Source organism: Plectropomus leopardus, chromosome 17 (genome assembly GCF_008729295.1).
Source record: "Plectropomus leopardus isolate mb chromosome 17, YSFRI_Pleo_2.0, whole genome shotgun sequence".
In the NCBI taxonomy this organism is placed as follows: Eukaryota; Metazoa; Chordata; class Actinopteri; order Perciformes; family Serranidae; genus Plectropomus; species Plectropomus leopardus.
In genome coordinates, this window is record NC_056479.1 from 14977266 (window position 1) to 15000289 (window position 23024).

Genomic DNA, 23024 nt, shown 5'->3' on the forward strand with positions numbered 1-23024 from the left:
TTGAAAACCACATTAAGAGTATTAAAAACAGACTAATGAGAGCTTTAGGTTTTCGTAGCAGTTCTGTCACACAGGAAGAGGCAAGATGAAATGCAGTGGTTGTAAACTGAAACTTTTGATTCATCATATTCACAACTCTGCTTCGTCTGCATTTTGTAGCATTGATAATATCAGTCTTGCAGACTTTATTAGTGTAGTTACGGATATGATGTAATCTCTTTGTCTCTGGGTTGTTTTGTTCAAGTGTGTAGTGTCAGATGTGACACTTCATGTGTGACTTCTTTAAGTGGTATTTAAATGAGACGTCTCCATCCTAATCATGATTTTCTGCCTCTAATCAAGGTTCTGCTGCTGATTGACATTGAGCTGTCCTACATCAACACCAATCACGAGGACTTCATTGGCTTTGCTAAGTATGTACCCCTCCTCCCTCCACCTTTTTAGCCCAACTTACAGCTTGTTGCAGCGTAGTCTCAGCACAGGCATTGTGATTCTCATTAACTACATGCTGCCCGTTGTCTGAGATGTACTTGTTATTCACAACTGCCAGCCACCAGTACATGTGGAACCCAGCTGCCGTTTCATAAACTTAACAGAATCACCACCACTTCAATGCGACTGATTCAAAGTGTTGCTTATAATTAGCCCTGTTTATAAGCTGTGGTGCATCAGTGTGTGATGTAGCATGCCAATTAGTGATCCAGCCACATCTGAGCATGTCTCCCTGCGGGGGAGGTGGATGATCAAGGTCGCATTAGTTTCCCACCTCTCCCCCCTGCATGCAACAACATCACTCCCCCCTCCAAACAAAGTCAATCAGGCTTACTTGATTGCTTGACAGATACACTTCCTGTCTGCTGCAGGCTGTTTGACTGTCACTGTAAAGAACGCTGACTGTACCAACGGGAAGAACAGTGTTGATGTTTTACTGCATCCGCTTGTAGCTGCTGTTGTGCACTGGAAACTTATTTGCACACTGCAAAGCACTCAGTTTTTTTGTGGTGTATCTCTAAACAGTTTACAGTTTGTGGTTAAATTCACGTAGTCCCAAGTGGAGCTGTTACAGTAGCATGTAGTTGAGTGGAGCTCCCCTCCTCTGTGTGGGTCGTGCCGTTGACCGAGTAACAAAGCAAGCCCCTGTGTATGTGTGTGTGAGAGTTTATGCCTAGACTCTGCATGGCAAGTGGATTGCTGTAATGTGTCGGCAGGTCAGCTAGGGCTGTTTAACAGTTCTCATGACGTCATTTTCAGTCTTGACTACAGAAGGCTGGATGATGGTAGCTCCCCAGGGTACGGCAACAACAGGTGGGCGAACAGAAAGGATGTAGGGTTGTGTGTATAGTATGTGTGTGAGAGAATGTTTGACTCTCCATGTTGTCCCAGTTTCTCCACGAGCCACTTTCCCCTTCATGCATCAGGGTTCCTCGCATCATGGAAAACCTGGGAAAGTCATGGAGTTAGTAAAGTCCTTTTAAAGTTTTAGAAAAGTCATGGAATTTGTTGTGTATTGAAATTACTTGTTGTAGTAATCTTACGTGGATAACTTTTCATGTAGTGTAACACAACAGCAAATTTATTGTCTTAAGGCTCACTGCTGTTGACATAACGTAGCTTTAATACATGCCAATTTGTGACAACATTTTGTTGACCATCATGTACATTTCTTCATTTTTGTCCCCACATCCCATCTCTCCCTCTATGTATGATGGCTAGCTGAAATTATCAGGGTTTCCACTGTCACGAGAAATGAAAAAATGTCATGAAAAAAGTAAAACTTTTTCCCCGGCCCGAAATAGTTTGGAAATGATACAATGTTTTGTCAAAGTTTTGAATTAACATTGTTTTTGCTGTTGTTTAAAATGTTGTCAGAGAAATAAGTAAGAAACAGTTTGTCTTATCAGGAGAGGAACAGGAAAATAACAAAAAAGCTGTTGTGTAGGGGTTAACTGAGGCTTTCACACTGAGATAAGAAGCATGTAAGAATTGTATTGACAGCTACTTGATATTTGTTTTTTTTTTATCCCCAAAAATGGTGCAGCCTTGATGTTTTATACCAGTATGTGCCAGTCTGGTCTATTTGCATGTGTAGGAAGTTGGTGGCTCAAATGTCCAAGGAGCAAACGGTGCTCGCAAACGCCAGCAGTTTACAAATACTTGTGAAGTGTTAAATAATGCAGGGGCTGCGTTGCTATATAGGCCTACCCATATTAAACTACTTACTACTTAAAGTCATGAAAATGAGGTAAAATATTATGGAAGAGTTTTTAAAATTAATTTGTAAAAATGTGCAGGAACCTTGAATTGAAATAGAGTTTAAATCTGATATGTTTGAATAAAAGGAAAAAATAATAATTTTGTTACAGTGTGATTTAACTTGCAGGATCATTTATCTCAAAGTTGCCAAACTAGGGATGTGCATCAACACTTCTAAAAAAGTGTACTGTGTGACACCTTATTATTTAGTGTGTTTATTTTAAACAGGCTGTGTTTGGTGTGCCATCCTCGGTATTTATTGTCTTTTTCTGTCCCGTCTTTGTGTAAAAAAAACAGTGCCCAGCAGAGGAACACAGCTGCAAACAAGAAGAGGGCCATACCCAACCAGGTACATTTTATCACCCAGCTCTGGCCTTTTCACCAATCCCAGATTTAATCACCCTTGACTGATGCGTCCCATTACCAGCCTGTTAGTCAACATGTAAATATATCTCACTTCAGCAATGATTTTGCCCATAGCAATTAATCTACCTTGACCTATCCAACCTTTTAATGATAGCTCCCTTTTACATAATTTACCTGCTAACTGTACCCAGTCCCATTGTTTTCTAATCCTCATTTTGATACCTTTTTCCACAATGTTGTAAAACTGGTACCTCTCCTTTTCTGTTTTATTCAGACTGATATTTAGCCAAAATTGTTGAAGTTCAGTGTTTGTTTATAAGATCCTGAAGCATGATTAGGATATTACTGCTAATCAGCGTCAGAGATTGCACTTTCAGCGAGGGGAGAGTTGCCTTAATGAACTCTAATAAGACTCCGCTTGCCCCCCTTTCCTGAAATGAGCATTTGTTTCCATGGCTATTATTAATTGCTGTTTGCATGTGACCCAGGCATGTCGCTCTACAGCGAAGCAAACAATTAATCACAGAATTCTGTTGGTTGTTTTGTTGCCTTCCCCCATTAACTCACACAAGCATCTTTTGTATTGAAATTCAGAATGTGCATGGACCTCGCACCTTTCAACTGAGCAACAAATATGACATAACCAGATTGTGGTTTACTTGAAGTAATTCTAATTGCACGTAACTCTCTTGCTCTCCCCCTCTATCTCTCTGTCCTGTCTCTCTCCAACTGTCTTTCTCCGGATGTCTCATGAATTATTGCTCCCACTTCCCTCCTGTTTTTGCTCCCTTCAAACCTGTCATTCTTGAATTTCAACCTTTTCTTTTATTCTCTTCTGTCCTTACTCCATTATCTCCTCCCAACTCTCCACATGCTACCTCTCCTCCTTTCTCTCATCTTTGCTTGCTTGCTTGCTTTCTCATTTCTCTTGGCTTTGATTTTATACTGCACCCTCCTTTGCTTTAATTTCCCTCCCCTTCCTGTTACTGCAGGGTGAGATTCTGGTAAGTACCCCAAAGATTTAAACCGCACCCTGCCAGGGGGGCAGCAGGGGTAGGCCATGCAGAAGGACTGAGGCCATCACACACAGGTCAGACAATGTGGTCAGAGTAGAAAAGAGAAAATGCTGTGAGATAACAGGATAAGCTGCGTCCTGAAAATACAGGAGTGGAAACCTCATCATAATGAGTTGTTCTACCCCTCTGCAGCTTGGCGGACTCGGAGAGGTCCTCGAGGAGAAGGTAGAGTCTCTAGTCCGATTGAATTGTTATCAATTTCAATTCTAGCATCAGCACGCAGTTGCCAGTAATTTGGAACTGACTTAACAGTAACACACGGCAGGTTTGCCCTAGTAATTCTTGGTTTCATTTTAATAAGACAGTAATTGTCTTTAATTGCACATTTCTACTAACATTTTATTTTTTTCTCCACCAAATATTTTAAACAAGATGTGAATTATTTTTACGTCCACAATTTGCAAAGCTCTGTGTTCCACAGACAGAGTGGGAAATCTTCCACCACTGACCGCGGATGGCGTCAGTCCCCATGTCTTTGTGTTTATACCTCTGCTGCTGCCTCATGCGTGGTGAATTAAAAGTTTGCCTTGTGAGAATCATCCTAAATGTCACTAGGGACTAAATGGGGAGGGAGTGGGTAGTGATCAAATCAGGAACACCATTAAACAGTTTGATTTTCTTGACGATACATTTGCATTCATTTGCAGTCATTTTTTAAAAAAATTATTTTATTTTTTTAGAAAGAAAGAAAATCGAAGAAATCGAAGTCTCTTAGTGTTATTTCTGTATTCAGAGCTGATCAAAGTTATGTTATTTTGTCTGGTGACTGATTATGGCTTTGGGATGTATTCTAACAATTTAATCAAAATTCCTCATTTGTTCCTTGTTTAATCAAATTTAAATAGGCATGTTTCATTCCAATCTGAGATTTAATCTCACGTCTTTAATTAACAACTTGCAACACTGAATGTACATTTTCAGAAAAGCATTTAACATTCTTGACAGTTGTCTTTTACTAGCATAGTGTAGAAACAAAAGCATTTTGTGGGACATTCTCACATCCCATCATTTCCTCTTTCTAAATGTCAACTTGGTTATAACATTTCCAACTGACTATATATAGGAGATTTGAAACCTTGTCTCCAAAGAGTTGGAGGTATTTCCTCGCCAAGGCAAACTAAAAGTTTAGCTTCTATGCATTTGCCTCCTCACTCGTGTTTATGTTGGCGCTTTTGGACTAATGAACCCTTTTCCCCCCATAACTCACTCCTCTACTATATGGAGAGGGACTGCAGAAGAGAGGTCTAAAGCAGAGTTTTTTCTGATGGCACAAGAGCACACTTTTCACAGAATTTTCCCCATTGTGCTTGAAATGCATGAGGGTCAATGAGGAAAAAAATGAAGAGTCATAGTAGCTAAGAGGGCTCCTCCAAAATGCATGACTTATTTCCTCAGAGTGATCACTCAAATCAGCCTCTCAGTCTGATGTATTTCCTCCCTCTCCATCGCCACTTAAAATTTTAACTTTGCTGTTTAGATTTCTACCCCTCTGGTAGACCAGCTAGCTAGTCATTGCAATTCTTCTCTCCTCCTTTACCTCCTTGTCATCTAAACTCACGTCTTCCTTTCTTTTACTTTAACAGTTGCAAGTCCAGTTAACCCAGCTAACACTGCTTTTTTTTGGAACCACGAGTACATTTTACTGACCCAATGACACTAATACACCACCGTCGAGCTTTGACTAATGTGTCAGCGCTGTCATTGTCTGTTCGCCACCTAGTCCTGTTTGTTGGTTTAAGGCTTTATTTTCTAATGAGTGAAAAAGAACACAAACTACATCCCTTTTCAGTATTTTTACCTAAACCAACCAATGCTTTTGTGTTTTTATTTGGCATACTACACACAGTATATGTCACTTTCTTTTGGTCACTCCATGCTGTTTACTTAAAAAGTGTCACATTAAATCCATACCTCTGTGTTGTAGTGCAGATTTGACACAAGAGATGCACAATAAAATTGGCACCTCATTGGCATCTGCAGATATTGGCTTTAAAATGAAATATTGGATTCGGCCCGCATGTTTCTGCCAATCTCACAAAACAAACATCGTGCACCCCTGTTAGAAACATGTTAAATATTTAGGCAAAAAGGGAAAAGACAAATTTATAGCGACCTGGCAGGTAAGCAGGTAAGTTTTTTATTAGTGTCAGTCACACTTATGGGGTCCTAATGTCACCACTGCGTGAGCCTCATTGACAAAGCTATTTTCCTCCGTCCTCCCGGTACCCCCTCCTCTCTCCCTCATCTTTTCCTTGCTGTGCAGGTGATCAGAAAAGGCTGGCTAACCATCAACATCAGTATCATGAAGGGAGGCTCTAAGGAGTACTGGTTTGTCCTGACTGCAGAATCCCTGTCCTGGTACAAAGATGAGGAGGTGAGAAGAGTTTTTGTTCCCATGCTGTATTTCACTGGACACTGTAGATATAGCTGGCTTGCTAAGATAGGGTGACACAGCACCACAGGAATGCACAAAGATGGAGACACTGCGTTGGGCGCTGCTCGGATAAACCATCTAAAGTGGTGTCATCAGCTTGATGGCTAGAGGTGTGAGCGTCCCAGCCCAGCCTAACCAATGTGCAGACTACTGTTCAGCTGTAGCCTGATGAACAGGTAGTCTGAACACTGGGCAGGCGGGGGGGTGAGGTGGACTCTGATTGGAGGAAGGACCCTGAGGTCATTGCGGCTGCAGGTCGCTACCCTAGGACAGTAGGACAGAGGGCACAGAGAGCAAACATTACCACAGTGAAACAACTGCACACGTGAGAGGGGCCACGTACAGAGAAATGGCTGATATATTAGGACACATTACTGCTGAAAAGCCCTTATGTTTTTTTATTTGATTAAACATGTTATTTTCAATAGAGATTAAGATGAAATATCTACCCTTTAAAACATTGCTTTCAAGCAAACAAATCCAGACACGGCTGGTCTGAATTCCATCTTGGCTAAATATTACAATATGTGCACACTCAGCAAACTCTGCTCTGAAGTTTATTTAAATTAGACCTTATTAAATGTTGCTTTCAAGGACTTGGAGAGTAACTTCATGTGCACTGATGAAAAAAGCTTACATGATCTCAAACTGAAAAATCTAGTTTCACTGATGGTTTGATTTTAGTCTTATTTTTAAAGACTGAGTTGCCGTAAGTGCAGATAGCATTATACTTGATTTACTCACCGCTTGATCTTCCTCCCAAGGCCTCAGTCGTATCCGTTCTTCCTGAAAAATTAAAAAAAAAAGACCTCTAAAAGGTACCACTACAGACCACTGCTACAGATGAACTCCAGTCCAGTGGCTGTAGTGCGTCCAAACACCAACTGGGAAAGTCGCTTGCCCTTTGCGAAAAAGCAAAGAGAAAGAATGAGAATGAGAGAGGGAGGATGGTGGAGGCAAACTGACGTGGCAGGCGGGCTGAAATGTTCCAGCCGGGATCTGACTTTGGAATTTGCAGGAAATCGTACTGGGTTACGGGGGCCGGAGGGGAGGGAGGGCGGAGGGGGGGTGATTTTGTGTGTACAAATGTGCATGTGTTGTAGGCGCTTGTCCACATAAGTGTTCCCGTATCGTTTAGTGTTTGGCCGGTGGGTCATATCTGTATGAAATTATGTTTTTGCACATACCCAAATTCCAAATTGTGCGTTTGTTCAAGTTGTTCAGGCTTATGTGTGTTTGTTTGTCTTTGCACGTGCATTTACGTATTTGGCTGTGTGTGTGTGTGTGTGCGTATATGTGTGTGAGTGTATGTGGTGGGGGCGGGGGATTGTGTGGAACTGCGAGTGATGTAACTGTTGGGCCTGCGCCGCTCTCTGTGTTAGTGCAGACGTAAATGCTTCCAGATGTCTCTGCTCAACAGCGAAAGCTGGCACCCCATCCCCCCCAGAACTCCCTCATGCTCCTCCTCTTCTTCCTCTTCTTCCCCATCATGCATTTCTCCATCTCACCAGCCTGGCGGTGGTCCACACTGAGGAAGTGCATTCCATCATGTCTGTTCATTGGTGTTTTCATCCTTGTCATCAAAACATATACAGTTACTCACTTTTTGAACTCAGTTTCTTTGTGCTGAATATTCCAGGCTTCAGTTCTGCCGTAAACACACATTTCTTCTGTTCGCCTCCTGCTAGGAGAAAGAAAAGAAGTATATGCTGCCACTGGATAACCTAAAGATCAGAGATGTGGAGAAAGGCTTTATGTCCACAAAGCACATCTTTGCCATCTTCAACACAGAACAGAGGTCAGGTTGATGTTAGTGAAAACGTGTGAAGCACATGTGCCTTTTGTGTTTGTGTGCATACATGTCCTTGTAGCTCATTACAGCTCACTGAGAGTTGTTATACACTTACAATTACAATAAATGTATTTGTATTGTGTACTGGCTAAGCCTACAAACTCACAAACACTTGTGTTTGTCTTTTGTTTATCTGTACAGGAACGTGTACAAGGATCTTCGCCAAGTAGAACTGGCGTGTGATTCTCAAGAGGATGTGGACAGCTGGAAAGCGTCCTTCCTCAGGGCAGGAGTTTATCCGGAGAAGGACCAGGTTTGTGGTTGCTTCTTTGTCTTTCTATGAATTGGTCACATTTTGTCATCGAAACATGCACCTCTGTATGTCTCTGTGTGTGCTTTTTGGACAGCCGTCATAATTTCTATTTCCACAGAGCAGCTACAGAGATGTATTTCCTGTGTGTTTATACTTAATCTTTATTTTTGTGTGTTGTTGTTAGACGGAGAATGAAGAGGCTGCCCCTGCAGACACATTCTCTATGGACCCTCAGTTGGAGCGACAAGTGGAAACCATCCGCAACCTGGTGGATTCCTACATCGGCATCATCAACAAATCCACCAGAGACCTTGTGCCCAAGACCATCATGCATCTCATGATCAACAGTGTGAGTCCAACAGTCCTCAGCAGCAGACACAAGCCATTAACAGAGTGGCTGCAGATCCAGAAACAACGCTCAGTCCAAATACACCCCTTGGCCTACCACTAAGCCCTTAAACCCTCTGTTATGCACATTTATATCTAGGGGGAGGCTGTACTGATTCTTGTTTGGATAGAGGGGTGGGGTGAAGTGTTAGGGCTTCAGAATGGGGATTTTTCAGAGGTACACTCTGTAAATGTTGCAAGCAGCAAGACGCACAAGCAACAAAAGCAACCCACAAATGTAATCTCTCCATTAACAAGGATTAAGACTTTTTTTTATTATTATAATCACACTGTCTTAGTTTACTGTAATTTCAATGTATTATGTCTTTATAACAAGCATAATGATAAAAAATTGCTGGTTTTATGTTGATGTCTCAGTAGCTCACTAGCCAGCAAGCTAGTGTTGCATTGTTATTGCAAATTTTATCATGGTAGGCCTGCATTTTAACACATTTCCATGTTGCATTCCCCATATTTAATAGCATATTTAGTCTGAAATTGAACTTAAATCCAGCAGAAAGTTACTGCACTCACCGCTCCTATAATATCAGTGTACACCAGCATGGTAGGAGCACAAGTTGCTAACATTAGCCCACTGCTAGTTGCCTGGTGCTCTGTAGGCTGTTTTGTTATTTTTTAATTATTTTTTAATTTGATGACTGGTTTGATCAATTGATAGTGTGAAACTTAGGTTTTGAACAAAACGCGTTCATGCTGTCCATAAGATCAGTAGTAAGTGTTGAAATAAAAGCATTATTGCCATGGTTGTGTCTCCACACACAAATGCCATAGATGACTACTAATGACTTATCAGGGTCTTAAATCGTCCCGCTTCCTGGGGGAAGATTTCAACCACAACCCTCTTGTAGTTCTGTTAAGAGGGACAAAGGGGCACTCGAAAACAAGGTGAAGGGGTACAAATAAGAAATGGAAATGGGCATTAGAATAATTACATTAACACTGTGCACTATATTTCACATATTGATAATTCAGAGAAAATAAGGCTGTTGAGCTGTAAGTGTATCCTCCCACATTTAAGGCTGTGTGCTATGCTAAATATTGGCAGTAGCTGGATGTTTATCTGAACACTGTTAATGTTAGCATCCAGCTCTGCAGGGCTCCGCGTGGCCTAATATATGTATGTATATAGAGAGAGTTAATATGCGTTTAGCAATGTGTGCTGACAGTGATGTTGCCATTATCCAGCAAATGTAGCATTCTTCATTTCTCTGTTCATCGGAAAAGCAATCAAGGCACCTGATACACCAGAGATGTGAGCTAAGATCAGACAAAGTGCTGTTTAATTAGGTCTAAATGTCATCGCACTGTTGAGCTGTGCAGAGCAGCGTTAAGTTTCTTGTTCGTTTTAGTAGCAACAGTGGTCATGTATTTCATGTTCACACAAGGTCATAAACTTGAAGACACTAATTAACTGGATTTATGGTGCATGCTCACTGCGACTTGTCCACTGTCCATTTATAAGGTTTTATTATTGTGGTGAGCTCACTTGATTGCTTCCAGCAATCTAGCAGCTACACTCACTCACACACACACACACACAAAACTAACACTTGTCCACTGAGCAGCTTCTTTACCAAGGTTTTCTTTACAAATCAAATGTATCTGCAATCGATAAATAGTTTTTCTACTTTTAAATTTAAATAGCCCCCCCTTTGAATAGCTGTAGTTTTTAATTTCTTTCAACCACATTTTTGTTTTCATTTTTATGAACGTTTTGATCATTTACATTTTGGCTACTGCTCTACCACATTTGAAAATTCTCAGTGTTTCTTGTTCTAAGTTTCCAACCTCTGTTTTCATAATCTTAACTTGCTTTCAGGCAAAGGATTTCATCCACTCAGAGCTGCTGGCCTACCTCTACTCATCTGGGGACCAGAACAGCCTCATGGAGGAATCAGCTGACCAGGCCCAGCGTAGAGACGAAATGTTGCGCATGTATCACGCACTCAAGGAGGCACTGCACATTATAGGTGACATCAGCACCAGCACCATCTCCACCCCAGTACCCCCACCCGTAAATGACACCTGGATCCAAGAAGCCAGGTGAGATGAGGGTTAACTAGCATTTAGTCGAGCTTTAGGTATAACGGCTGGAAAATACAGCATCTATTAAGCATTATTTTTGTGAACTAAAAACTAGGGCAGGACCCCAAATATTCGGGGTATTCGTTAATTGGGTAGGCTTTCAATTTAGGCCTTCAGATATTCTTCTTTGGTGGTTTCTTAAATACACTGCATTTGTATTTATTGCCTTTTATTGAGCATTCCTTAAAAGCCACAAGGGGTTTCTCAGTCTCACCTGCACAACTGTGTCCTCTCTTTTTGTCGTATTTCTGTCGGTTTGCACCTGCAAATAAATCTTTGGAAAATCCAAACATAATCATATCGTTCCTCTCAGCCCAACCCCTCAGCGCAGGCCGCCTCCTGCAGCCGCCCCGGCCCCCAGCCGTCCGCCTGCTGTACGGGGCCCAACACCAGGACCACCCCTGAACCCCTCCCCTGCCTTTGGAACTCCGCTCAACCCATCACCCGCCTTCGGTGCACCACCAATCCCATCTCGCCCAGGTCCACCCATCAACGCTTTCAACAGCCACCAGGATCCCTTCAGCGCTCCCCCACAGATCCCCTCACGGCCAGCTCGCGTCCCACCAGGTGTTCCCAGGTATGACTTGCTGTAATGACATGATCAATCATACCCCGTGTGTATTATGCCATTTTTGTCACACTGTATTTGTGATGTTATGTCACTAACATCTCATCATTGTCTGCCTTTCAAGATTTACAGGCGTGGTTTGTCAATGTCACTGTCAACTAGGGCTGTACCCGACTCAGAATTATGTCGGTCCTGTCAGATTTGGCAGTTTAATGCCAACATTGAACAAATGAACAGGCTCTGTGGGACGTCCAGTGTGACAGCGGAATTCACATCATATAATAAATTAACTAATGCCGCTAACAACGGATTGCCAATTTGCAACAGCATTTTTTGCTGCCACTAGAGGTCAACCAAAGCCAGCGACTGTATTCTAATACTATGAGCTGTGCTGCTGCCTGCATGTCCGCAGCTGCAAAGAGTAGAGTGACAGTCAAGAGCATTTACTCCGCAGCAAAATCAGGGGACCTAAACATCTCCGACTTTCAAGGGGCAGCCCTACTCTCAACAGATATATCATTTCTCGACATTCATTCTCCTCTCACTGTCAGTTTTTCCTCTCTCCCTCTGTCCTCTTTCACTCTGTCGGGTTGTTTTGGTTTCTCCACCTTCTCTTTGTGAGCACATCTCACCCCTTGTTCTGTATCTTCTCTCCCTGTTGCAGCCGAAGACCCCCTGGCGCTCCTTCTCACCGGCCCACCATTATCCGCCCCGCTGAGCCCTCCCTGCTAGACTAGACCTGTGGCCAAGCCTACCTTAAGTGTGTGTGTTTGTGTGTGGGTGTGTGTATCTGCACACTGAAAGGCCAGGGGCGGGGGCTCGAGGGGAGGGGCTGACCGATAGCCGTGCATAATGTGCATCGTCCAGCCATTTAAAAGTGTCTCTTCAAGCAATGTAATAAGCTGCTAATACCATCTTTATCAGTGCACATGAACAACTGAAAGCCCTTAACCACTTGAATATTACATTTCACTGCTGTGGAAATTGTGTAATACAAAATAAAAGCCAGCTGATCAGGGAGATGTATTTAGCTTCTATCAGTCGGAGATGATGCATCAAATTTTTTATTAATGTAACTGGTTTATTTCCTCTGACAAGGTTCCCAGCAGCAGCTCATTAAATAACTTATTACCTTTAACAGGCTGGCTTTCCTCTCCCCTCCCGCCACCTTTTTAGATTGGCCGAGACTCTCAAGTCTAGATCTCAGTGTAATATACACACTTAACCTGTTGTTAATGTTTTACTGGGTTTTCATTTCCTAACTGATTTCATACTGAAAACAATAGCTTATTATCATTGTTGTTATTTGGTGGTGCCGATTATTTTTTTTTCTCCCTTGTTATTTTATTTGAGTGACTTTGTCCTTTTTAATGACCGTCATAAATGTAGCTTTAAAAATGAAATCCTAATCGCAGAAAAAGCAAAAAGACACAAGGCGGAGTTGCATGAGACTTCAGAGAGTAGCTTCAGCGCCACGTCTGTAAATTATCCTTCCACGATGAAAAGATGTCAGCCAGATTGACCATTATAATCCAAGCACTTCTAGCCATGTAGCCTTACAGCAAGCCACTCAAAACAGGGATGTTGGAGTCCGTTAGCAGAACACTATGCACAAAAAAAAAAAAACGGGAGATGGAGAGAGACAGGCTGAAGGCCGTCTGCACTGTGTCGGATGCTTTCTCTCCTGTAAATTTTTTACCAACTTGAATTATAATCCCCTTCAGTCTCAGATGAACCCCAGTGAGACCTCAGCCTTCAGGTAGACTTTGTTCATTCCTAAATTACCTGATTCATATAGAGCAGAGCGCACAGCACAGCTTCCTCTCAGAGAGGATAAAACTCAGTGAAGCGGCGGGGTGTATAGACGAGGACGTGATTCAGAGTATAAAGATGGTATTAAGCATTTAGGAGTTGGCACATCTCTTTCTGGACTTAGTTGTCAAGGACATTTATTACTGCTATCAGTTCTGCTTCCACGCATTAAAACTATTGTATATAGCTGGCCTATACTGGGGAGTTAGCTCATTTAATCGCAGGGTTGATGATAAAAAATATTCTAATCAAAGCCCGCCACATTTAAAATCCATCTGTAGTCGTCATATTAAAGGAAGCACTAACACTGTAATGTCATAGGTTAGCCTTGGTTGTAGGGAAAAAGAGATCGGTCATCTCCTGATGCATTATTTATAACCTGGGCATTTGTCATTTCTTTTTGATGTTTTTGGTTGGAATTGTATCAGCTCTGTACAACTCAGCTCCCCAGCTTCTACTGGACGTCTGCTACAGGGATTAGCTGTCTAAATGTGTGGGGAGGGCACCCGGGGCTGGATATCATCTACACAGCTTTGATTATTTGATAATAATATCTTTTGATTGCTCTTTTAGGGTATTTGAACATTTAAAAGAAAAACATCTTAGGGGAAAACTGGTCAAGCAGGGAGCAACGCTGGGCAACTATGATGTTTTCTGTTTTAGGTTTGATCAGTAGTTGTGGTGAGCAGGTGGTGGGATTTGTGGTGTATGGAGGCACACTCTGTCTAAAGAACCTGTCTAGACTTTTCTCTGTTCCTAGCGCAGAGAGTGAAAACTTAATTAGCCAACCTGACGAGACAAATAAACAGCAGAAAATTCAAAACCATCTCAAACCGCAGACACTTGAGACAGAGTTTGCTTTTTTTCTTCCCCTGCAGGTCAGGCTTTCAGTGACAGTGCCAGTAGGATTAAAATAAGCTTATAAAACAGCCCAGGATCTTTTTGATTGAAGACCCTTCAAGTTAAACTCCCTGTACACAAAAGTTAGTTCATGTGATAAAACTTCTTATTGGCCAAAGCTTTTTGAAATCCTGTCGTGCCTGTCACTTCAGCCTGCCTTTGAGAAGCCCAAACTGTAATGCCCTGTAATACATTAGGCTGTGGCAACACTGCCTTTCCTCCTAATGGATGTGTCCTGTCTCCTTCCTCTTTCCCTCCCCTGTCTTGATCTGGTGGAAGGGGTTGGAAACCAACCTCTTCTTTTTGTTTTTGCAAACCCTTGTCAAGTGCCTCTGTAGCAATTAATTGATTTGAATAAGCATCATGAACTGATTTAGGATGGAGAGTTAATAAAGAGGTGTTGTGTACAATAAAGGGACTGGCTCTGGTGGTTGGTGTCTCCTTGTGTCCTGTGTGGTCCACATTCTCTTTCTTCTCTCACTCTTTCTGAGAGCGTAGCACCCCTCCTTATTTTCCTCTCCTCACTTGCCTCCCTCTCTACATCTAAAGCAGCGCAGACTGACACAAGCCAGCAAATGTTCCTATGGCAACCCTGTACTGGCAGGCTACCTGTTTTAGAGAGGCTCAAACAGTAGTCACTGTTCGTTACTCTCAGCACATGCATTTTTCACAAGATGTTGAGTGAAGAACACAAAAAAATCAATAACTTGTCATAGCAATAGCCGACTGTTGTGTATGAATCGACATTTACACTGCCTGTAAAATGACTTATCTTGTAAGTCTTAATGATGTGTCCTGCAGCTTTGAATCAAAGTAGAAATAATTAGGCTTCTTTTTCTTTTTTTTTTGATTAACACAGGGTTCCAAGGGTCATGAAAAACCCAGAAAAGTCATGGAATTAGTAAAAAATCATTGAAAGTTGTGGAAAAGTCATGGAATTGTGAGTGATGAAACAGTTACGTTATTCCTCAGAGAATAATGTCTGTGTAATGTAACGGAAAATTTATTTTCTGTAGCTGTCGATGTAAGGTAGCACTGTCGTGTCAATGTGTGACGTTTTGTTTACATTCACGCTCATTTCTTTATTTTCTCCCCTTGTTCCATCTCCCCTTTCATTTAAATCAGCTAGCTGAAATTTTGTTTGTGCAGAGTTGTTTTCAAATGTTTCAAAAGCTTCCGGGCAAGTGGAGAAAGAAAAAAAATTATAATTTTAATTCCTGGAAAAATCATGGAAAAGTTTCGAGATTTTGTCCATGAATATGTGAGGGAACCCTTATAACAAGAAAATAGCTTTTAATGTCAAGGTGAAAGCATCTTTACTTTAATTTACTGTTGCAAGACAATAAAACAACATCCAAGGGTGAGGAAATATTTTTATAGGCACAACATTCATAATTTAGTGCTAGAGTCGCTCAGATCTCTCCAGTATAAAACACTGTCAGCAATAATCTTTGCAATAACCAGCAATAACCTCCAAAATCAAAAGCACATTCCTCCCACCTGTAGAGCTCTTTATCAGTCTAGATTGTTCTGGTGTGAGTTGCCGAGTGTTTTAGATATGGTCCGTAGAGATATCTTCTCTCGAGTATAATTTAATGTGATGGCACTTGGCTTAAGTGCTCAAAACACCTAAATAAATAAACAAATACATTTAAAAAAAAAAAAAAAAACTTTAGAGAAATGTCTCTTTCCAGAAATCATGACCTGGTTAGTCAAGATGATCCACATACCTTGTGAGCAGAGAACTATTTCTACTGAAGTACACCTGCCAACTGTATCACAGCACAGAAGGAAGTGTGCATGAACTCATGCTTGCAACAATGTAAGGGCTGCACAACATACAAAAAAAAATGTTGCGGTTATTTTGACAAATATGATTGTGATTTGAGTATCCATTTCAGTGGGAATGGTAATTTCTGCTTTTCTTTTTGACACATGAAAATGATATAGTATTTTTTGCTAGCAGTCTTCCCCTAAAAAGCATGTTCCCCTTATGTCTGGAATATGATTTGTAAGCCAGGATATCTCTGTAGCACCGCAATGCTTCATTTACATATCAAGCATTTTACCTTTATCAAAAAATTGCAGCTCCTGTGATTTGGGTAGGCTTTTTCACTTATTGCTATTGCACTATGATTATTGTAGCCCAAGACAGCTCCAGATGTAAACATTAATGGCATCTTCTTTGACTGAGCTGTGATGTTAGCTTTGAAGTGCTAGTTGAGCCAGCAGTAGATGCACGCTTCCTTTTGTATGGTGAAGTGGTTGACGGGTGTAGTACGGTAGAAAGAAACTGGTTTCTACATGAAACTGCTCATAACAAAGTCTGTGGATTATTTTGAATAGTTGGATCAAATGTAATTGTCTTTGGGCTACAGCATTAACTAATAAATCTAGGCTATTGTGTCTAATTTTATCATCCAATGAGAGTGGAGGATGAATTTTCTAAACCCCTTTTATTAACAGAGGTTGCCTCATTTCAAATGCCGTTCCAGTGACTGGATCCTGTAATACCAAAGTGCATGTGATAAGGTTAAGAAATTAACGTTGGCTGATTGTTCCTGCACAGGCGCCCGGCTCCCCGTCGAAACCAGTGGTGACCTTGACCAGCCTGACGTGGACATGAGATGACGTCATACCATGACAACAATAGGAACGCACAAGAAGTACATTTTTTATTTTCACTTCACTCGAAGGAGAAACGTTCAGTCACTGCTGTTACAGGACTACATAAGAATTCTAAAAAAGACAGCAAAACATACCAAATTATAAGTTATTGAGACATCAAACTAAATTATTTTGTTAATAGTGAACGTTGTCTAAAATAGTTCTGAGCACAAAAAATGTTCCCATTTCCACAGTTGGTCTAAGCTGTAACTGTAGGAAGTCTTACACATAAGTCCAATGCAGGTATTTTCTGTCTCCTACTCTATACCACAGAATCTACTAGAAGACTGCCAAATACTTATTTGAGCAAAAACTGTAAATTATGATACAATATAACTGAGCTCTATAACAGATGAATTACCAGATATAGTGCCAAGTCATAAAGACAGTCAAACATGAGAATGTTTTTTTCTTTTTTAAATAGTAACTTTTTTAGTAGTGTGTGTCAAGAAAAATGCCTATAAGGTGGTGGAGTGTGACCACTAAATTTGTTTTATGACATAAAATAATAATTATGAAGCTGAGCAGTCCCAGAAAGTTTCAACTCATAGTGATTGAAATGCAATTAAAGTGTTGCCTTATGTATGTTTTACCACTAAGTGCCACTGCATGAACCAAATGACTGTTATCTATCCAAATAATGGAAAGAAATAACAGTTTGAGCCTAAACTAACTTGCCATCTGCATGTCCTTGCTGTTTTATATTTAACCTCCAGATGGAGAAACTGATCAGGGAGATTGACTGCCTTTTTTAAAATGTGCTAATTCTTGCCTTTTTAAACAGTAAATAGTGTGGTCTTTGTAAACAGCCTGAGGCTTAGGGTAAAAAAAAACACACACAAAAAAAAAAAAAAAACACTCAGGTGGGGTTTTAATATTTTGGTTTATTTTGGCTATTGGTTTGATGAAACATAGTCTGGAGTCATAAATATCCGTATGAAATGTAGTTTGAAATTCAATAAAACAACATTCCAGTGAAAACAGCTGTGGTTTTCTAGTGTCCACAGTGACACTAACAAATTTCAGTGCTTTTAGTATATATGTGTGTGTGTATCTGTGTGTATGTGTGATTAAGGCTACCTTCAGGGACACATATCAGTCTAAAGACCAGTTAATTGGGGACGGCTTGTCCAATTGGGGACAAAAGCCGTTTCCCTAGGCTGAGTCAGTGGTTATGGTTAGAGTAAGTCTCCACGAAATGGATGTAAGTCTATGCAATTTCCCCAAAAGGGACCTAAGTAATCGTGTGTGTGTGTGTGTGTGCGCGCGCATTTTATTTTGGAACAGTACAATATGTGGTACTGTGTGTGCATATTACAGTACTGGGATTCAACATCTCCAAAAGCCTAGTTCAGACCAAACATTTGCAACAAGACGAGTTAAAACTTGCAACTACACTGGACAAATATTTAAACTCAACACTCTTGTTTTTGCTACCATTTTTCACAGGTTTAGGTTAAAGTTCCAAGACTTTTTAATGCACTCAATAGATATATTTCTGTGAATTTTGGTGAAAAAAATTGTTAAAATCCATGTTTGTGAGAACTTCCCATTGGCATGCTGACTGCAGAAATGTCCACCAGAACTTCTGCTCATGAACTGAATGTTCATTTCACTACCAAAAGATGTCAACAATGTCTGCATGATACTGCCGTCAGGTCAAGACCCTGGTGAGGGTGATGGGCATGTAGATGGTTTCTGACAGTTTGTGCAGAAATTCTTAGGCTGCTGCTAGGATCTGCTGCTGGTCTCAATCGATCTTGCAGGTGAAGATACTTGATTTGGAGGTCATGGGCTGGTGTGGCTGCATGTGGTCTGTGGTAGTGAGGCCAGTTGGATGTACTGCCAAATTCACACAAAAAAAACCCAAACAACAACAGCTACACTCTTTACTAACTTGCAATTGGCTGGTCTGCAAAGTTCTGAAAACCTGCCATTTTACACTAATTTGATGAGACGAGATTGTCTCCAGAACAATGTCTCTCTGTACTTCTGTCTTTAACTTACCGCTTTTCCGTTTTATTTTGTAGCTGAATATAATTTTTAGCCTCTAGAAGTATAAATGAGGGTAGTAATAGTGAGATACTTACTACAGGTATAGCTCTAGTAGTAATAAAAACGGCTTGAGCTTCAGTACTCATGAAAAATACACTGCAATTAATCACGTCAATGAGTCGACTATATGTGTGTGAGCACACATAGCAAACAACAGCGACCCTCCATCCAACAAAACACACCATGAGGCCGTAGACAAAGGGCTCAGCAGGGACACAGCGCGCTTTTGTCAGAGAACACAGAAAGTGAACACACTGTCTGCAGACTGCTTGTATCTGACTTAACAAGTTGACTGTGCTACAGGCTGATCGGTTGTTGTGCCGTAAGGCCCTGTTATACTAAGTCAATATCGGGCCCTAGTTGCCCTAGTGTTTGTGGTGGGCCCCACACCATTGGCTGTCATCAGCCCTTGGCTGCCTTTTTTAATCCGATTCAGCATGTTGAATCGACGTCGGAGATGGTGGGGGTCATCTTTGAATGCAGTCCCTCTGATTGGCAGCTGAGCTCAGTGCACAAGAAGATAAAACCGAATTGAGAAAAGTAACCAAACGGCCAATGTCAACAAGGAGTGAGGTCCCCAAAAACGTATTATATAAGCTAAGATGTTTTTTTTAAAAAAAACAAATAAACAAATAAACCTTGAGCTTTTTAGGAGAAACATTTCCTGATGGTTTGTATTATTGTTCACTGGCGCACATTAAATAAGCTTTTTCCCTTAACATTAGATTGTGTTATTAATGTGATAACAGCCTAACTGGCGTCATGACAGTCTTCCTGTTTCCTTTTTGCTGCCACCGTCTGCTGGTATAGAGAGTTATTTTCTCTCACCCAGCCACAGATCATATGTGATGGTTGGCGCTCAGTTGTAGTCTTAACTGTGTCTTTATGTGCAACTTTTCCGCTGAGACACAGGCAACGTGAGGAGATGCACAGTTGCTTATGTCGTCTTTAGATCTCTCATGTTGGTTCATCATGTCTGCGCTTTTCCGTCCTAAACCAGCCAATGGTGATTTAACTAGCTGGGTCGCAAGTGATCCTGTCAGCCGGGCTGAATCGAGGCCACTTCACACCGCGGCAGCTTTTCTTTGCAATGTCCTAAAACGGTTTCATCTCGTTGTGAATCTTTGGTCTGATCTAGTCTTTGATGATTTCAGCTTTCCAACAGTGTGAACTTCTTTAAGTTCGGCTCACAAGAAACATGTTAGTCAAGGGTTTTGGGTCAAACTTTAAATTGTAAGCACATGCAAGTTCTTCGTTCCTTTGGCCAAAGGTGAAATGAAAGAGTTTTGTTGTGACTATGTGCAGACCCGCTTGGTGTCATCAAAGAGGCGTCGCAGGGTGTAGATCTGAATGACAGCAACGGTGAGCATCACAAGCAGGTTGAGACAGGACCAGAAGGACACCCGCCACAGGTTGTCCTCCAGAAGGTAACGGTCTCTTGCCTCAAGGACCCGCATCACAGTCAAGAGCTGACGGCTCCTCTCCAGATGCTCGTTCATAGAGTCCATCTTCACCTGAAAGAGGAGGAACAGAGCAGCAGTGTGCGTAAACATTAAAGAGAATGCCATCAGATTATTCATGTGCAGTCTGAAGGGGAGTTGTGGCTGCAACACATGCAATAGTGCTTTGTTTTTTCCCTCGTACCCTGATGTCCTCCAGTTTGTACTCCAGCATATTCTCTGTCGAAGGCACGTCCAACCACTCGTCTCGTCCTCTGCCTGTGCTGCTCTGACTATTAATGGTCACCTCAAAGAATACCACCTTTTTAGAGATTTTACTGAAGCTGTTGTCAAAACACAACCGGTAGTCTCCATCCTCTGTGGCATGCACCCTGCAGGAGAAAACTGAGGAGTCAACGTTTTGAAACAGGTGACATTTGCTCTCAACAGTAGAAACAATGACTCAACAAAACAGCAGGATTAGGGTTAGAACTTGTGGGTGAAAATGCATATGAACAATGTAGGTTTGCTGTTGCTGTTTTTGTTTCCGAAGGGAGTGAAAGTGCTGAGAAAGTGAAATCAAGTCCCCTTTCTTTGCGTTTTATGTATTTATTGGAATGAACTCAGCCTTGACGCTTGTTTGTATTTAATGAGTTACAGTAAAAACAAATAGTATCATATGGATCACACTAAAAGCAGGTGGTTGCTGGAGAGCATTTAGTGACCCACATGTGAATGCCGTCAGATCTCCTGAAGTCAGAGACCAGCCGGTATCCGCTGGGTGAGATGAGGGCAAAGCCGACATCCAGACCTGAACCGGCTATCACCTGAAAAAGAAACAGACAGGGTTGTCACCCACCAAAAACTCGCTCTCGTATTTCCTCCCTGCATGCAGGTTGAGCTCTAACCCTACTACCAGAAATTTAAATTGAAGCCCTGATAGTACAATGAGCTTACCCTGTCTCACATAACATACCACAGTGATAATAACTGGACAGTTTAGGTATCTGTGTAGGAAAATTCTCTCTTTTGCTACCCATTATTGCCAGTTGTTTGCCCTTTGGCAAAAGAAGAACTCTGTGTCAGGCACAGATCAACAGCCCGAGCAGGAACTCAGTGTCTTTATCCAGATTTTGGTTTTGACTGCAATAGTTTTAGAATGTGTTTGAAAGTACAGTTCCACATCATGAAGCAGGCCTCGACCTCGCAGGCCATTGTAGGCACATGTGCGTCTGTTGGGGAAAGGTTTGGGAAAAAGCAGACCTCCACAATCAAGCTGGCAGCACCGTGTGTGAAATGTTCCAGTTATCCTGCCAGGCTCCTCTTTGACTTAATGCTCAGAAACCACACAGCAGGGCAGCCAGGGCTGTGACTTCACACTAACAGTCCTGCAGCTGCCAGAGGGTGCAGCAGTAGTGTGATGACTTTGGTGTGAAGCAATGCAAAGGTCACGGCCATAAAATGGCAAGTGCTTTTTCATTTGAATTGTGCTATGTTCAAAAAAAGTTCAAAACTGGTTAAAATATGTATTTTGCATTTGAAATAAATAATGGTGACTATATATTTATTATGTCATCATCCTGTAAAAGCATGTTTGGGCTTTTGCTGGATGCATGTCAAGTACAATGTGTGTTTGCAGTGTGTGAAGCAGAGGAATCAGTTAAGTTTACCTCTTCACCCTATCTCAGGACAAATGTCTTCAACAACAGCAGCAGTGTTTTTCTTATCTCTCTGCATGCAAGACCAAAGTCCAAAGCCTGATTGCTTGTTTTTCAGTTAGACATTATTCACAAACTTTAACAAAGCAAAACTTTAAGCACAACATTTCACTGTCAGTGTGACAGACAAAGACAGAAAGAAAATTATATTTACCTGGTATTCAACTTCCATGCTGTCATTCCTCGAAGTAGTTTGGTAAAAACACTCTGTGCTTCCAGCAGATAATAAAAATGTAAATGCCATGTCTTTCCTTGGCCCCAAACCCAAAGTCAAGTCTACACTCAGAATCAAACATATCAGCAAAAAGAGCTCTGCAGACACACTCTTCATCTTCCGCTTGCAGTCCATGTAATCCTCTCTCACCAACTTTCACCAACTTGTTTTATGTGACACATGCACAATAAAGCACTTATAGCACACTATATCTGTTGCTGACTCTCATACTCCCACAGTTAAGAAACAGCCTCACAGCATAGTTCCTTGATAAAAGCTGAATGAGTAGAGCAACCATCTGTGTCGACCAATAGCACCCTGCAGTCTGGACTGCAGCTTTATGCAAAACTGAGGTGGGGAGGACAAGGTGCAGCACACACTACACACTGAGTATTGTGATGCAGGACGATGCCTTGAGTGTGAAGCCCTGTACAGATAGTGAAGGTAAGAGGGTTTTGATTTTTCATTCACTTTTTAAGCACTTTTTACAGATTTTTACTTGTGAAAAATATGCATTTTCTTCTTCATTGTGAATTCCTTCTAACGTGTTGTGCCTGTCATGTCCTCTTCCACTCTGTAGGGAGTGCTATGGTCAATGCAGACAAAAAGCAGGCCATGCAGCCCTAATATGATGGGTGTATTACGAAGAACTCAATATGGGTAGGTAAACAGCTTACAGAAAACTTGTTTAGGTACAATACACATGCTAATTCTTTATGATTTAATGCCTGAGTTGAAGTAGAATAGTTAATTCCTGTCGCTCACTAAAATGATCAAATCATTGGTTTGTTAATGCTTTATGGTTTTAAGCAAAGTTTTTTCCTCCATTTAATTATGGCATGCATCTGCATGTTGCTGCATTACCCAGTAGTCACCATAAATTTTGTTTTTGCAAGCTATGGGGTGAAACATGATTTTTTTTGT

The 23024-nt window shown here is 41.4% G+C and overlaps 2 protein-coding genes across 5 annotated transcripts in view; one reads left to right on the forward strand and one right to left on the reverse strand.

Moving 5' to 3' along the window:
• The window catches only part of dnm2a (dynamin 2a), a 39494-nt gene extending 21397 nt beyond the window's left edge, over nt 1–18097 (forward strand). Inside the window, exons 12-21 of one of the 4 annotated variants that reach the window (XM_042504923.1) lie at nt 343–413; nt 2551–2602; nt 3828–3860; nt 5959–6069; nt 7818–7927; nt 8123–8234; nt 8419–8583; nt 10462–10685; nt 11041–11304; nt 16577–18097. In XM_042504923.1, coding sequence (XP_042360857.1) covers nt 343–413; nt 2551–2602; nt 3828–3860; nt 5959–6069; nt 7818–7927; nt 8123–8234; nt 8419–8583; nt 10462–10685; nt 11041–11304; nt 16577–16607 — 1173 coding nt within the window. In that variant the 3' untranslated portion in view covers nt 16608–18097. Of the gene's footprint in view, nt 1–342; nt 414–2550; nt 2603–3611; nt 3624–3827; nt 3861–5958; nt 6070–7817; nt 7928–8122; nt 8235–8418; nt 8584–10461; nt 10686–11040; nt 11305–11959; nt 14436–16576 lie in introns of those variants that run through there. The other 3 variants (XM_042504921.1, XM_042504919.1, XM_042504922.1) reach the window with 3 other exon arrangements.
• A 1927-nt stretch (nt 18098–20024) lies between these two features.
• Nucleotides 20025–22391, reverse strand: LOC121957284 (transmembrane emp24 domain-containing protein 1-like). Its single transcript, XM_042505846.1, has 4 exons — nt 22041–22391; nt 20898–20995; nt 20374–20560; nt 20025–20243 (listed from the first exon to the last, which is right to left on the reverse strand). The coding sequence occupies exons 1-4, from the start codon at nt 22233–22235 to the stop codon at nt 20025–20027; spliced, it is 699 nt and encodes a 232-aa protein (XP_042361780.1). The 5' UTR covers nt 22236–22391.
• Nucleotides 22392–23024: the final 633 nt, after the last annotated feature.